The 15336-nt window shown below is 48.8% G+C and overlaps 1 protein-coding gene across 1 annotated transcript in view; it reads right to left on the bottom strand.

Annotated features, from left to right (window-relative positions):
* Nucleotides 1-715: 715 nt before the first annotated feature.
* Nucleotides 716-15336, bottom strand: part of LOC142765885 (uncharacterized) — a 78405-nt gene continuing 63784 nt past the window's right edge. The window contains exon 3 of the mRNA XM_075867693.1: nucleotides 716-878. Coding sequence (XP_075723808.1) covers nucleotides 716-878 — 163 coding nt within the window. The remainder of the gene's footprint in view (nucleotides 879-15336) is intronic.

The following is a 15336-nucleotide window of genomic DNA, read 5'->3' as shown; positions in this document are numbered from 1 at the left end:
AAGCAGTAGCACAGCATTTTAATGCAGCGAAATACAACCTCGAGGATCTCAAACTCTGCATTCTTCAGTCAAATGTCCTGTCCCCAAGAGACAGAAATGTAGACTATTTTACCTAAGACTTGTGGACGCCGCCATCTCGGGCTGTTGAGTTTATGTTTTCTTGTTTTTGTAGATTGGGCCGTGAATTAATAAGGCGAGCTAGCGGACTGTGCTCGGAACTGTGCGCGATCAGCCAACAGGTCGAGTGCAATAAATCCCCTTTATAATACAAACAATAAATAAACGAGGAAATACTATAGCGATTGGATAAATATAAGACAAAGATGCAAACAAAGCTTTTCCTCACTGATAAGTGCAAGATGCGCTATGATCAGCACCGTTGAAATCGATATTGAAATACATTAAAATTGAAGCTTGAAATGTGCAAAGCAGTGAACACAATTAATATATAACATACAATAAATAAATATTTCGGTGCACGCACTCTAGAATTGCATTCAATTTATTGCATTCACAACTCGTTTCCTAAATGTGGTAATACATTAGAATGGAAGCACGAAATGTTCAAAGCAGTGAACGCAATAAATGTATTACATGCAATAAATATTTTCAGTCCATGCACTTTAAATTGCATTCAATATATTGCATTCATAATTCGCTTCCTAAATGGGGTAATGTTTGTAGCCCACCTAGCGTGAACAAGAATAATGAAGAGTCACAACACAAATGCCAGCACTGTTGCGGTGGCGAAGAGCACTGTCCACAGACTTGCCACTGGCCCGCATGAGGGTGAGCCTGCGGGTTTATGAAAGTCCGGACCCCGGACAGTACTGGGAGGCAAAGTGATGGTGAAATTCATCGGTGCAGACGGCTTCCCCCTGAGAACACGCAGAAGACGTATACACTCTGTTAGCAAGAATCTATGGAGTAAAAAGTACGGCTATACTTTACACAGAATATGAGGTAGACATACTTTACCAGTTACCCACTGTGTGGCCTTAAGCGAATAGGCGCAGTAGCCTGTGTGCCTTTTGTAGTGGGGTACCGGCTTTGGACCACGGATATTCTGATGCCGGTTGGCAATGAACCCTTGTACCATGCATTAATACTGCAATATTTTATGTTGCATTGTGAAGCATGTGTACAGGAAGCGTGTGTTTCTGAAGCATGAAAGCTGCTTTCTCTGCATTTTGAAGCAGAGAAAGCAGCTTTTCACTGGTTTTCCAAGCTGAAAGCAAAAGAAAAAGAAAAAGAGGCGTGGCTGTGTGCCACGTAAATGACCCGGGTTCGATCCCCACTTGAATTCAAACAGCCCTGGTTTGGTCCCCACTTTGCTTCAGGATTTTTTACCATTTATTTATTTTATTTGCATTGTTCTTCTTTTTCAGTCACGTAGACGATAATGTTTTTTGGCCACAGACAACGACACCGACACCGGAATGTTTCTGAAACAAGCTCTTTAGCGCTATCACGTTAAAACACATACGCACGAGCTAAATACCTGAACGCTGAACACCTTCATTTATCGCATACCAACGTTAGCTTAAAACTTATTGTAAAACACGCAATGGTTCTTTACGAGATCGCTGTCAGTGATGGAAGCGTGCGTCATTCATTGATGACTCTCAGCTTTGAAAAATGCCCTTTCAATGTTAGCGCTAGAAGCAGGAAGTGCCAGAAGACGCAGCGTGGAGCGTGAAAGCACTGACCAATGGATATTCTGATGTCTCCAAAACAACAAAGGTTCAATTATGTAACGTATTTAATAGCACTGATAGTTCGTAAAATCACTCAATAGCTGGTTCAAGGGGTCAGTTTCTAGAAGCAATCATTAAAAAGGCGCATTGGTCTCGAACGCGCAAGGAAGCTGATGCCTCGCAATGTGGTTCATAATTTCAACGCACTAGCAAAATGATTCTTTGGGGTACTAGAGTTGATTGCACAGTTTTCTCTTCAATGTCTGTTTACACTGTTCGGTGACAGCAGCTTAGTATGCGTTAGGACGTCTGCAACAGTTGTGAAGCATCGATTCTCGTCAAGGATGGCCAACAGAGTTGGGACAACTGATGTGAAGACCTCGATTGGATCCCACCATTGACTGATGAGTGCGTGCAAACGAACCCCCACTATGGGATAAACTTGGTGTACCAGGGTACTATGTGTCTCAAGTTTCTTGAAGATTGAGATACCGGCACGCGTATTGGATTTCAGAAACTTCATCTTAACGAGAACGTCGTGCACAGCTTCAAGCAATGAAACAAAACTTTCGAGCTTCTCCCACGTTTTCCCTTTGGATTCGTCACTTCTCAAGAAAGACAAAATGGCACGCCAGTAGTCCAAAATATATTCTAGAGCTTCTTAAAAAAAGAACCAGCCCTTGACGAACGTACAGTTTTAGGCGACTTGACGGTAATACGCGCACAAGCACACAAAATCAAACTTTCGAAGGAGCTCCCGTGACAATTTCAACATGGCAGTAAAGTGCATAACAAAACCTTGAACTATGCTGAACGAGCTAGTTCTGATTCCACCTTCCAGAGCGTTGTTCAGTAGATGGCACGATCTTTGAATTGAAGCACCTTGAATTCGTGGTTGGAGAGTTGCAAGTCCTCGTGAAGCTTCTGCATGTGGGAAGCTTAATCAGAGCACATTACAGCTACGTTGCCTAAGGCCTTTTCAACCTTCTGAAGGGCAGTATCTATCAACATGCCGATATATACTGCTAAGCTCACAACATCGATTATTTGAGTATGGCCTCTCACAATCAGAATATAGTGTTAAGAATGGACGAATCAATCTGCCGCTTAAAATCTACAGAGCTCATGGTGGGAGCTTGATTGATTCGAGGTGGTCGGCAACTGCTTTAAAAAATGCAGCCATGCCTAGCTGCCGAAGCTGGCCGTGCACTTTGAACAGCTCTCCCATGAACAGCAGAAGCTGACGGTACACGGCCCCGCAGCGTTAAGGCCAGTTCCCGCTAGGGGCAAGCATGCCTCGCCATTTGACGTTTTCAGACCACCCTGCTGTGCCGGCCGTTTCCTTCGCGCACATCTGCCGTTCTTTGCCATCCGAAGAATTAGTCCGGGACTTACTTTCTTGCCATTTTGCGTTTTCCGTAGAGTGACGTAGCCAATCAGCGACGGAGGAGCCACATCAATTGGCCACATCATCTGCTTTTGGCTTTCCGCATCGACTGCGTCAGCCGCGGAGTGCTTGGAGCTGCTTACTTCTTACACGTTATTAAAGGCGACGCTCCTTAAGCCATGGGTCATGCGCCTTCGATGTATGTATGTTGTAGCCACATCGCTTTTAGTTTTTGAAATGTCTGCTAGAAGGCGCTACTTGTATATGCAGAATATATGGTAAAAAGATGCTAGATGGTGGTACTTGGAGTGTTCACTAGATGGGCAGACGGGTGGACAGACAGACAGACAGACAGACAGACAGACAGACAGACAGACAGACAGACAGACAGACAGACAGCCGGATGGACGGATGGACCGACGGAGAGACAGACAGACTGACGCCCAGACGAATGGATGGACGGAGAAACAGGCAGAGAGACAGACGCGGCCAGCAGACGGACAAACAGACGGACGGACACACGCGCGCATGAACAGATGGATGGACCCACGGATGGACGAATGGACGTATTAACGGATGGATGCATGGACGGATAGACGCTTCGCCCCACTCATGATCATTTACTTCGTGGATATGCTTTGATTTTTTGGGATGTGTTTGACGACGTACACGACGAGATGGTAGCATTTTTTTCAGGCTTGGTTCCATAGAGCTTTTCAGCCTATCCATTATACAAAGACAATGAAGCGTAAAACCAGATAACGCGTCCCAAATCTGACACCCCGACAAGTGGGGCTAGCTATTCATGGTTAGGAAAAACGAACAAACGAGTAATAGATGCTGTTCATGATTTGGGAAGGGTCGCTAAGCCTACAACATGGATTATTTGAGTACGGGTCTTAAAAACGGTGCCAAATCGATTCGAGTATTCGAAGCTTAAAGACATGTGTCCAAAGTGAATGGAAGCATTAGTTTGGAGCTTGCGAGCGAGAGAGTGCACTGAGGCCGCTTCATATATTCTAGGTGGTGGACAACTGCACGCGGAAGAGTGCTCATTTTATCGAAGGCTGAAATGCCATGCCGAAGAAGCTTGCCATACACTTTGAACAGTTTTCTCATGGACGACGGCAGCCACCATCAGGGTAGACTTGCCGCTAGCGTGAACCAGCCATTATAGCAGGGTTGCCGCTAGCGTGAGCGGGGCATTATTTCTCGCGTAGTCACCTTGAAGATAGAGGGGCTCGAATTGCGGCCGCCGGTTCCGTATCACCAATAATTGGTTATTTGCAAACAGCGTATTGTATTCAGACAGAGCAACATGAATTATGCACCACGGCCAGCACCGTGTGTCTCTTGAGTGAAAATCTTGAATACAAAACATCAAAGCAAACCGTCCATTGGTCAATCCTTGGTCGTCGTCAGTTATCTTGGTACGAAAAACGCATGGTTTTAAGTGCTTTTGAGGCGATTACTAGGCGCCTAACAAGATCACACGCAAGGACGTGTACCTCATGCGAAGCATGGATGATGTTCTTGGTTTCCTGTGAAACGCAAGGATACTTTTCAAACCTTGATTTGCCTTTACGAAATTGATGCAATATTATGCACATATACGATGAGAAAACAATTTGCAACTTCCTATAAATTACACAAATTCACTGTGATGCCTCTAGGGCTCTGAAATGCACCTGCAACCTCTGAGCGCATGATTGACAACGTGCTACACACTGACCTGAAACAGAGTTGCGATTTGTACACTGATGACATTGTTATTTTCTATACACACTTCCTCAGCCCCTGCTCCACTTAGACTATGTAGAAACCTATGCATCCTGCCACTCTCCCAAAACTCACCCAGAACATAATCTAGCAGGACGGGAAGAGAAGCTAAGGCCCATGACAACCACTTGCCTCTTGATTATTTAGCAGTATACGTAGACGCTGCTGAATATGCAGATCTTGGTCTTCGCAATAGTCGTAAACAGGTTCCAAAAACTGGTCGCAACTTCGTCCATTTTCGATTTTACCGAATCCCTGGAAGCAGAGAACTCGACAATTACCTTAGCCATTGTTCACTCCTCCACTTACTATATTTTATCTTATTCTAAAACTGCCATTCGTTACTTCGCCATTCTCAAAATCCACTCTTCAGATGCTAGAATTCTTGAATTATCTCCTCCGCTTGATCTCCTCATCACCTTCCTCTAGGTCCTTGCACACTGAGGTCACCCAGGCAACATGACCGCTCACGCCCAAGCCTAAGCACTTATCAACCGAATTCAAAGCGGCCTGCCTTCGCTTCCAGATACCAGGGGTCGATTCTCAGTTACTACGATGGTACACCCTTTTACCGAAATTCCCGCCTAATGTATCCCCTGCTGCATAATTCTCTTTTCAGAAGTGATATTGCAGGCTTTGTGGGCCATACTTCAAACAGCCCCATTCATGACTCCTTTCTTTCTTTCCCTTTTCATGCATGACAAAACCACTCTTCATTTCACTCTATCCTAGCACCAGAGCCGACTTCAATCTCGTGTTTCTGCATTGCCCGAACAAACATGATCTCTCGTGGCAAGGGTCAGAACACCAGAAACGAGGGGAGGCTGGCTTCTACAGCTGGCACGTGGGCTTACAGCTTCGGACAATGAGCTAGGTCAGGGGGGTCACCGAAGCACAGAAGCGTCCGACCACTTAAAGCGGCCCCATGGCCCATGATCATTTCGAGAGCGAGGACGGAATTCACTTTGATCCTGACATAATTGGTGCAGTCCTTGTTCTTTCGTGGCCCCAAAAGGCTTATGACTTACGAAGAATTTCTAAGCTCCTATCTGATTTTCTTCAGTCTACTGTAGTGACACGTATCCCGAAGGAGTACGGTCACTAGCGTGGGTCCGGTCTTAGCGAGCCGCAGGGCCCGCGTTAACCGTCGCCGTGGCGAGAACACGATACTGCTCAAAGTCGCCAACACTTAATTGTCTGTGGCAACACCAAACGCAGTACAGCCCGTTGCAAAGGCGCGGCGAGAAGCAAATAGGCTTATCCACGCCACGGGCATAAAAGTATTACACAGGATGCCACGAGCACGTCTCCGTGGTAAAGGTGATCCACGGAGACACCAGGACTAAGGCCCGGTTGCTCGAGCGAGGGCAAAGGCACTCGCGTTGGCTTCGGAGGAAGACGGGTCGGCGTAGCTAGGCCACGCAGTATAGGACACTGTACCACCCTTCGGCCGAGCGTATGTAGTGGGGCAACAAAAGGCGAGCGTTTGCCTCGGGCGCGAGGTACCGTCAGCGAGGTCCGATGAGCCCCGAGCAACGGGAGTTGACGGACGGCAAAGATTGCATGGCTCACCGTCTTCTGTCCCGGAGAGTATCTGCCCGCTTCCGACGCAGTGCGCGAAAACCTCTCGAAAGACTCCGCGCGGCGCCACAGTCAACATCCGCTACCGGGTGAGGGGGCTAAACGTCACTCCGCTGCCCCAGCGCGGCAGACAGTGGAGGAGGGGAGACATGTCGGGACATGAGAACGGCAGAAAAGGCAACAAAGCCCGCGCAAAGGCAGCGGGCTAGCCTCAATTCCCACACTACACAGAACGTCTTTTCACTTGCTACACTGTTTCGAAATTACTAGCTTTCCATAAACTGTTTCTGTGGCCCGAATAATGTGAATTGGCCTTTCACACCATTCATGGCCCCTTCAATGAGGCTGCCTGAGGCTGCAGCTGCATGGAGATGTTTGCGGCTTGCGGCTGCCGTATAGGTGCTGTTGTTCTGCAACGCGTCCACTTCTCACGAGAGAGAGTAGTTGGAAGGGCTGGTCGCATGCTCACTGCTACCGAAAACTACATGACCACTGGGCAGGAAGGTCTGTCCACAGTTTGGTCAGCAAAGAACTTTTGCCCTTATTCACATGACCACCATTGCACAATAGTATTGAACCACCACAGCTTATTCTGGATTTTTTATACTTAATTGATAAACTGTCGGGAAGCTTGAGTCAGTGAGTCCTTAACCTGCAAGTGTATCACACTAACATATTTTACATGGCCGGTGAAAAAAATCACCGCCCAAGCACTCCATACAAATGAATAACCAGCGAAAGCTGAAGCATGCGGCCCTGGTGTTTAGCAGTGGGTTCAACCCGACGTGGCACTGGAGCCTTTCAGAAGTATGGGTAACACGTTCATGCTTCTTAATAAGGTTAGACGCACGTTTGGCTGGAGTTTACCACTGTGCTTATTTCACATGCCGCACATTGTGCCTCACATGACCGCCATCATAGAGGACTGTAATGAGTGGTTGAATGCATTTCACAATGCGTTAATCACATTGGTGGTTGTGCAACCACACACATCGCAACCGAAGCCAATGTGCCGTAGAAGAAACTGCCGCCGAAAGCAGGCGTTCTCCCCGGTTAACGTGCTCTTGCAGTCATAACGTTGACGCCGCAACGCGATGTTGTTGCAAGCGTTTGACATCGCGAGTTAACTCAGTGGCGCAGTTTGCAAGATTCGTTTGTCACGGGCGCTTGCATTCCCTTTCGCGATTTAGTGCGGTTCGGAAGGCTTCCGTGTCATCGGTACGCAGTTGCTACGGGCACTCGGCCTCCGGGATTACTTTTAGATGCGGAGCATCTAATACTCGAGGCTTGTAGTGCGGCGCCGTCCGCAAGCTTCCTCCTCCTTCTTCCACCATCTGTACATACCTTCCTCCTCTACACACCGCGCGCGCTTCACTCCTCCACCATCTGTGCACCCTTCCTCCTCTATACACCGCGTGCGCTTCTCCTCTTCACGAACATTCGCTAGCTGTATAATGTAGCGCGCATGCGCCGTCACGCTTCGAGAACATCGGCAGCTGACGCGCGCGCATGCGCCGTCGCGCTTCGAGAACATCGGCAGCTGACGCGCGCGCATGCGCCGTTGCGCTTCTCCCCCTTCTCGAACATTCGACAGCTGACAGTGCATGCGCCGTCGCGCTGTATATATACTCAAGGTCGGCGCTCGCTCGCTCAGTTGCCGCTCGTCGGTTGGTTTGTACGGCGCGTCGACGTCCAAGGTCGCGGTGAAATGAATTCCAACGAATGCACAAACACAATGATCGACGTCCCTTCGACCAGCGCCGCCCTTTCGCATACGTGTGTACGTGTTCACTCATTTAACACCCCCTCCTACAACCACGTTAACCAATTTAGCCATCGATCCAAGTAAGTCGCAATTTAACACCCCATTTCACAACCACGTTAACCAATTTAGCCATCGACCCAAGTAAGTCGCACTTTATTACCCCGGTAACCAATTATATGCTCCGCATCCTCCTCAGTGTTCCCCCGAGGGAAGCTGCGGGCAATTTTTTTGTGCCTAGACTGCACCATCGGCTTAACGAATGCGAGCTCTCTCTCGTTTCCACTGGCGGCGCCCTTCTAGAGTTTTTCGTGAAAACCCATGTGGAAGGTTTCGGGAGAAACTCGCGCGTGCTCGTCACTACGACTGCGACGATATGGAGGACTTACGTCACTCACAACGCAGCCAACAACACGCGTGCTTGAGTACGACACTGCGAAAGACATAACTGATAATACAGTCAGTGGAGACCTCTCATGACACTGCTGCCAGACAGTTTTTCGTTTCTCCTAGCCATATACAACTCCTGCTGTAAAAGAAAAAGCCACCGAGAAACGATGCTCCTCTATGTTCACAGCTACATACAGTTCCGCTCGATCACCCTACAACAGTTTGCCTACACCGGTTTGCGGTACCCCCTATTAGAGGTCAGGTATAGTTCACCTCTTTCGCTCGACGCAATGGACTAAATGCTCGCTGATTGTGATCAACATTTCACCTCTCACCAGATGGCTGACCCATACTGTCCGCGTATACGTTTCTGCAGCATCCAATTTATCTAATGCACGGCGTCATCGTCAACTCTCGCAGTTTAAGCTGGACAGAGGTATACACTTTTCTGTCACATCCACAACTGAACGCCTGACACCTATTCTAAGACGGTCTCTTCAACACCACGTAGTTGACGTCTTTCACGATAACTTGTCTTTTAGTTATATTCACTTTGACAGAACCCATGGCCGCATTCAAAGCCATTTTTAAATGCGAATCATTTCTTAACGAACTTTTGCAACATTGAATCCATTCACCCATCCATCCATCCATTCATCAATCCATCCATCCACCCACCCACTCACCCTCCATCTATCCATCTAACCTCTAGTGGCCATCATCATCATCATCATCATCATCATCGGCCACCTATTAATTATGGCGTGCTCAGAGGCATGTGCATGCCCCTGCACTTTGTTCCTTGTGCGGCGTGCTCCACAGTTAGAAAAGAATAAAGCTCAGTTCGGTTCCTGCCGCCGGCCTTAACAGGTTCCTTGTGTTTTCACTCGCCACCACACGCATGGTTATAGAGGACCTAACATTGGTCCCTATAACATGGTGATCCAGACATGAATACTAGAAGGCGAGCACTGTGTCATGGACGATACCGCGAATGGAAGACTGACGACCAGCACGGAAGGCATCGCCTTGGTGCAGATTCACCTACCATCATTTTGGCCACAGAATCCGGCAGCCTCGTTTACACACATCGAGGCCATATTTGCCCTGCGACGCATTACTTTACGATGAGTGGTTTTCAATGGCGCAAGGGCCAATAGATGGCCAAAGAACGCCATTTCGATAGACTAGAGATATGAACAATGAATGTTATGATGCGTGGCTGTAAAAGGGCCTTAAATCGCCTCGCGCTAACGCGGGTAAAAACATAGAAGCATTAAAATCATGACATGGACGTGAACTATGTGCAAGAATACTAAATGACGTGACGTCGTGATAGTGGGACAGTGACGCAGTTGCAGCCACCGCGGCAGTGACCTCTCTTCTGTGATCATGCTACGAAGTGCCTGAATATATGACATTAAAAATATGTACATCTGTTATAAACGCCAGCAGTGATTTACGAGAAAAAACGGTTTCTCTACCGATGAACATTGATGGATACAAGGGTATCTCTTGTCGGAAGGGATATAAAAAGTGCTTTTTTCTAAGAGAATCTAAATCACTGCATTGGACTAGTATGTGGAGAACCGTGAGCGGTTCTTCACATCTCTCACACAATGGTGAATCGCCACCGGACAGGAGGTATGAGTGTGTCGAGTGTGTATGTACTATCTGTAGTCTATGAAGTGTGACTTGTGTGTAGCGTGATCTGTATACTGTGGGCCAATTTTTAAGTCTCGGTTTGACAACATGCAGTTTGTTTTCTGTCTGTCGATCCCATAGGCGCTGCCAGCACGCCTTGAGCTTCCTTCTTAGAAATGGTTTCAGATCAAGCGCAGGGACAGCTACAGATGTATTGGCGCCAGTGTTGTCTTGGGCAGATGCGGCCAGCTGATCCGCCAACACGTTTCCAGCGATTTCGCGCTGCCCCGGCATCCAGCAGACTACAACATGCCGTTTAAGAGCGTATATCGTGCATAACAGAGAGTACAAGGACACAAGGACAGGATTTTCATGTTTTCGCAGAGTTTTCAGAGCCACCACTACGTTAAGGGAATCTGTGTATCTAACCACACGTTGTAGTTGCAGTTTCTTAATATGCTTGACAGCCACAAATACCAAGTGAGCCTCTGCTGTGAAGATGCTTGTTTCGGAGTGCAAAATACCGGAGTTGGAGAAAGATGGGCCAACAGCTGCATAGGACACACCAGTGTGGGACTTCGAAGCATCTGTGAACAATTCTGGGCAGGTGTACTTGTGTTGTAGTTCGTGGAAGTGCGTGCGGATATGTACAGTAAGTGCGTGGTTAGTGACTTCCATGAAAGATAGATCGCAGTCTACGACTTGCCACTTCCTTGGTGGCAAATATACTGCTGGAGCCATTACTTCGCAGCAAGCAAAGTGCCAGCACACTGTCTCCGCAGTCTGAACGCAAGCGGTGGCAGAGTTCTATGTCTTTGTGGGCACGCCCGCCGAAACCGATCCTTATGACCACTTCAAGGCAACTGTGTTTCATAGCAAGTTCATGCCTCTCAGCAGGCATCTTCAGCAGCTTCACAACGAGGAGGAACTTCTGCGTCGCATGCAGTGGCTTCTCAGTGACTGTCGGCTGGACGCAAACAGCCCGCTGCTATGAGAGCTGTTCCTTGAGCGCCTGTCACAGAACGTAGTTGCCTTGGCTGCCATACCAGACGACCTGACCCTCAACAAGCTGGCGAAGCTGACCGATAATGTCACTGACTATTCAGCAAGAGGTACTGTGGCAACGACATCTACCGTTCCGCTGTCACAACTCGAAGACCGGCAGTCTCGCCTCGAGCAATTAATCGATAACCTTGCTGAGATGGTTAATGCACTACGGCCACCGTCCCACCCTCGTCAACGAGACTGTGATTGTTGTCCAAGATCATCTCCAAGATCTCGCTCCCGTGCAGGTCCTCGTCGATCGGTATGCTGCTGGCTTCATAGCACCTTCGGTGCCAGCGCACATTGATGCCAACCTCCTTGTAGCTGGCTTGGAAACATACCACAGAGCCACTGATTACGGCCAGTGAATCTTTTCATATGACAAGCCACATGTTTTACGTCACTGACAGGATTGCCGGACATCGATTTCTCGTAGACACAGGTGCAGAGGTCGGTGTAGTTTCTGTGGCACGACTAGACCAGCAACGCTCTACAAAATCTTCCCCCCTTCAAGCAGCCAACAACTCTCCCTTCGACAAATATGGTCAGCGCTCTCTCAGCATCGATTTCTGTCTCCGACGCACCTTCTGATGGGTATTCGTTGTTGCCGACCTACGCATGGCCATGTTGGGTGCTGATTTTCTGACCCATTTCACCCTCAGTATTGACCTCCGTGCACGTAGACTCGGCGACATAACTACCATTATTTTCATACAGCGCATTCTCGCACCTCCAACAACTGCCACTGGAACATCCCGCAGATACCACCATCTATGTTCGCCTCGATTCTGTCAGACTTTCCAGCCATCACTAAACCTTCTATCCTTGAGTTGCCAGTCCGCCACAATATCACGCATAATGTAGTATACCGGCTTTTCGGTATTTTGCCAACCCAGGCGCCTCTCTGGAGACCACCTTGCCATCACCAAAAGAGAATTGGACCACATGCTGCAATTGGGCATCATCCGTCTTTCGTCGAGCTGTTGGTCGTCAGCTCTGCACATGGTACCAAAGCGTGACCCAGGGGATTGGCGCCCGGGCGGTTACTACTGTGCTCTCAACGCGCGCACCGTCCCTGATCACTATTTTCTCCCTCACAATCACGACTTCTCTGCTAACCTCGCGGGAGCGGTGATATTCAGCAAAATAGGCTTGGTAAAGGCCCACCACCAAATTCTAGTTGAGCCCGCGGACATTCCCAAGACTGCAATAATGACACCGTTTGGGCTTTTCGAGTACGCTTGCATGCCGTTCGGTTTGAGGAACGCTGCTCAGACGTTCCAGAGGCTTATCAACGAAGTAACCTGAGGATTACTCTTCGTGTTTGCGTATCTTGACGACCCCCTAGTACCTAGTGTTTCTTTCGAACAGCATGTCAACCATGTTCGCCCCCTATTTTCTCGGCTCTAGGAACACGGCCTTCTCATCAACCCCGCGAAGTGTGTCTTTGTTGTCGAAGACATCGAGTTTCTTGGACATCTTGTGACTAGCAAGGGCATAAGACTGTTGGACAAGAAAGTTAAAGCCCTACGCGACTTCCCTCGCCCAACATCTATCCTAAACCTCTGCGAGCTTCTTGTGCTGCTCAACTTCCACCGCCGGTTCCTCCCCAACATCCTCCGCCTATTCATACCGCGCTGACCGACCTTCTCCACCAAAGACCATTAAAGCTCCGTCATCTCTCCTGACATGAACACCTGACGCCGAATTGTCTTTCCAAGCTGCCAAAAACTCATTGGCAAACGCTACTCTGCTGGTGCATCCTCTGCACATTGCACCAATGCGTCTTATCACCGATTCATTTAGTGTGGCTGTCGGCGCAGTGTTACAGCAGTTGAAATGCAACTCCTGATATACACTCAGGTTTCTCTTGCACAAACTAAAACCTGCATAAATGCGCTTCAGCACGTCCGGTCGTGAGCTGTTGGTGGTATACTTAGGCATCCGACATTTTCGACACCTACGGGAGGGCTCCAGCTTTCACGTCCTCACGGACCGCAAGCCTTTGACATTTGCTTTTCGCAGTAATCATGACACTTATAGAGCACGAGAAACACTACACCTCAACTTTAACTCCGAATTCACTATGGACGTTCAATACATTGAAGGCCAAGTCAACGCGGCCGCAGATGCCTTCTCCCGTATCGATGCCATATCAGTGCTGTTCTGCTTGGGGTTTACCCGGTCTCTTGTGGTAGCGTGGTGTAACTTCGGGGGGAGGAAACGAATGCTGACAAAATGGGGATACGAAAAATAAATAGGTGTATGGTACTATTTACAATTACTTACAACATGAGGTTAGGAGTTCACAAACCACGAACGTGGTGGTTGAACCATTACATAGCCCAGAGCCACGTCCTGCACTCTGCAGCGTCGTTTTAAGACCTGCCGGGCTCCTTCTCCTTGGTTGGAACGCCAATCACACACACAAGACACCACCCACAGGGCATAATTCAGTAACACATGGTCCGCCGAATATTATTGCACCTTTTGACGCAATGCTCTGAGGATAGGGGAAATGGGGTTCCTTCCCGGAACAATTTGGCGGTTGGGTTGCTTCTTCCACCTTTCCCAGGAAGGGCAGCCAAGTAGTAGATACTTGAATCGTGGAGACATGACCTGTGCGGTCGGTCTGCTTCGCCGTCTCGCTAAACAAGCGGGCCCGGAGGAAGTGCTTGTAGGAACATTGGCTCATGGACCGTCTTCTAATCCTTTTTGTCGCTCCACACCGCTGGATCCGAGAAACTGGCGTTCCGGATGTGGGAGCGCTGCCCGGCTGCGTTTCTCAGCGACAGCATGGCGCCTACGGACGAGGGTCATAACAGTGCCCACACTCTACTACGAAGAAATTGCCCTCGGCGCAACTTACAGATGTCGAACTTCGGGACATCCGTTCATCCACCACATCACTTGCGCTGACTGACTTTCCCCTACCATTTTCGTTGGGCACCATAACTTCTGACATGTCAAAGGGTCAAACTCAATGATTTGTCCATCTCAAACTTCGCCGTGACATATTTAACAAGCTTCACGGCGCCAGTCACCCCGGAGTTTGTGCTACTCAGAGTCTCATTGCGACCCACTTTGTGCGGCCAAGCGTGAACTCTGACGTGCGGCACTAGGCGCGGGAATGTCTCCACCGTCAACACTCCAAGACGAACCAACACACGAAATTGCCAATTCCGTTATTTCGCCCACACTATGCTCAATTTGATCACTTTCACATTGACATCGTTGGCCCACTCCCATCTCGAGGTGCTCGCTACATCCTCACTTGTGTGGACAGATATACCCACTGGCCTGCAGCTTTTCCTCCCGCCAACATAACAGCATTTACTTTGGCTTCAGCATTCATCAGTGGTTGGATCTCACACTTTGGATGCCCCGGCGTTGTTATGACCGATCGCGGCCGACAGTTTGAATCCGATCTCTTTCGTGAACTAACGTGCCTGCTCGGAGTCCGCCATATCCATAGTACCACGCACCACCCATCGGCAAATGGAATGATTGAACGCATTCACCGTCAACTGAAAGCCGCCTTATTGGCTCGCCAGGCTCGTTCATCTTGGGCTGAAGATCTTCCTCTCGTACTGCTTGGCATGCGCTCGTCTTTCGAGGAAAACCTCGGTGGCACAGCTGTGGAGCTGGTTTATGGTACGATGCTACATATGCCTGGAGAAATTTTCGTGCCAAGTACTGTAACCACGCCCGATCCAGACAGTTACGTGGAACAGCTCCGTTTTTTCTTCTCCCACCCGCGTCCTTGCTCTAGTGACGATGCATCATCGACTGACGTTTTTGTCAGCAAAGCCTTTGCCACAGCGAACAATGTTTTCGTCCAGCGTGAAGGTATCTAACCCTCCCTTACCCTTCCCTACGACGGCCCATTGAAGCTGCTCAGCCGAACAAAAAAACAGTCACCATCGAGCTCCATGGACGTAAAGAGGTCGTGACAATCAACAGCTTTGAATCCATCCACCCATTCATCAATCAATCCATCCACCCACCCACCCACCCTTTTTTTCCATCTGTAGTGAACGAGTGACGTGCCT

Source organism: Rhipicephalus microplus, chromosome 1 (assembly GCF_043290135.1).
Source record: "Rhipicephalus microplus isolate Deutch F79 chromosome 1, USDA_Rmic, whole genome shotgun sequence".
Lineage (NCBI taxonomy): Eukaryota > Metazoa > Arthropoda > Arachnida > Ixodida > Ixodidae > Rhipicephalus > Rhipicephalus microplus.
The sequence above is the reverse complement of the archived record's forward strand: the minus strand, read 5'-3'. Positions and strand labels throughout refer to the sequence as shown.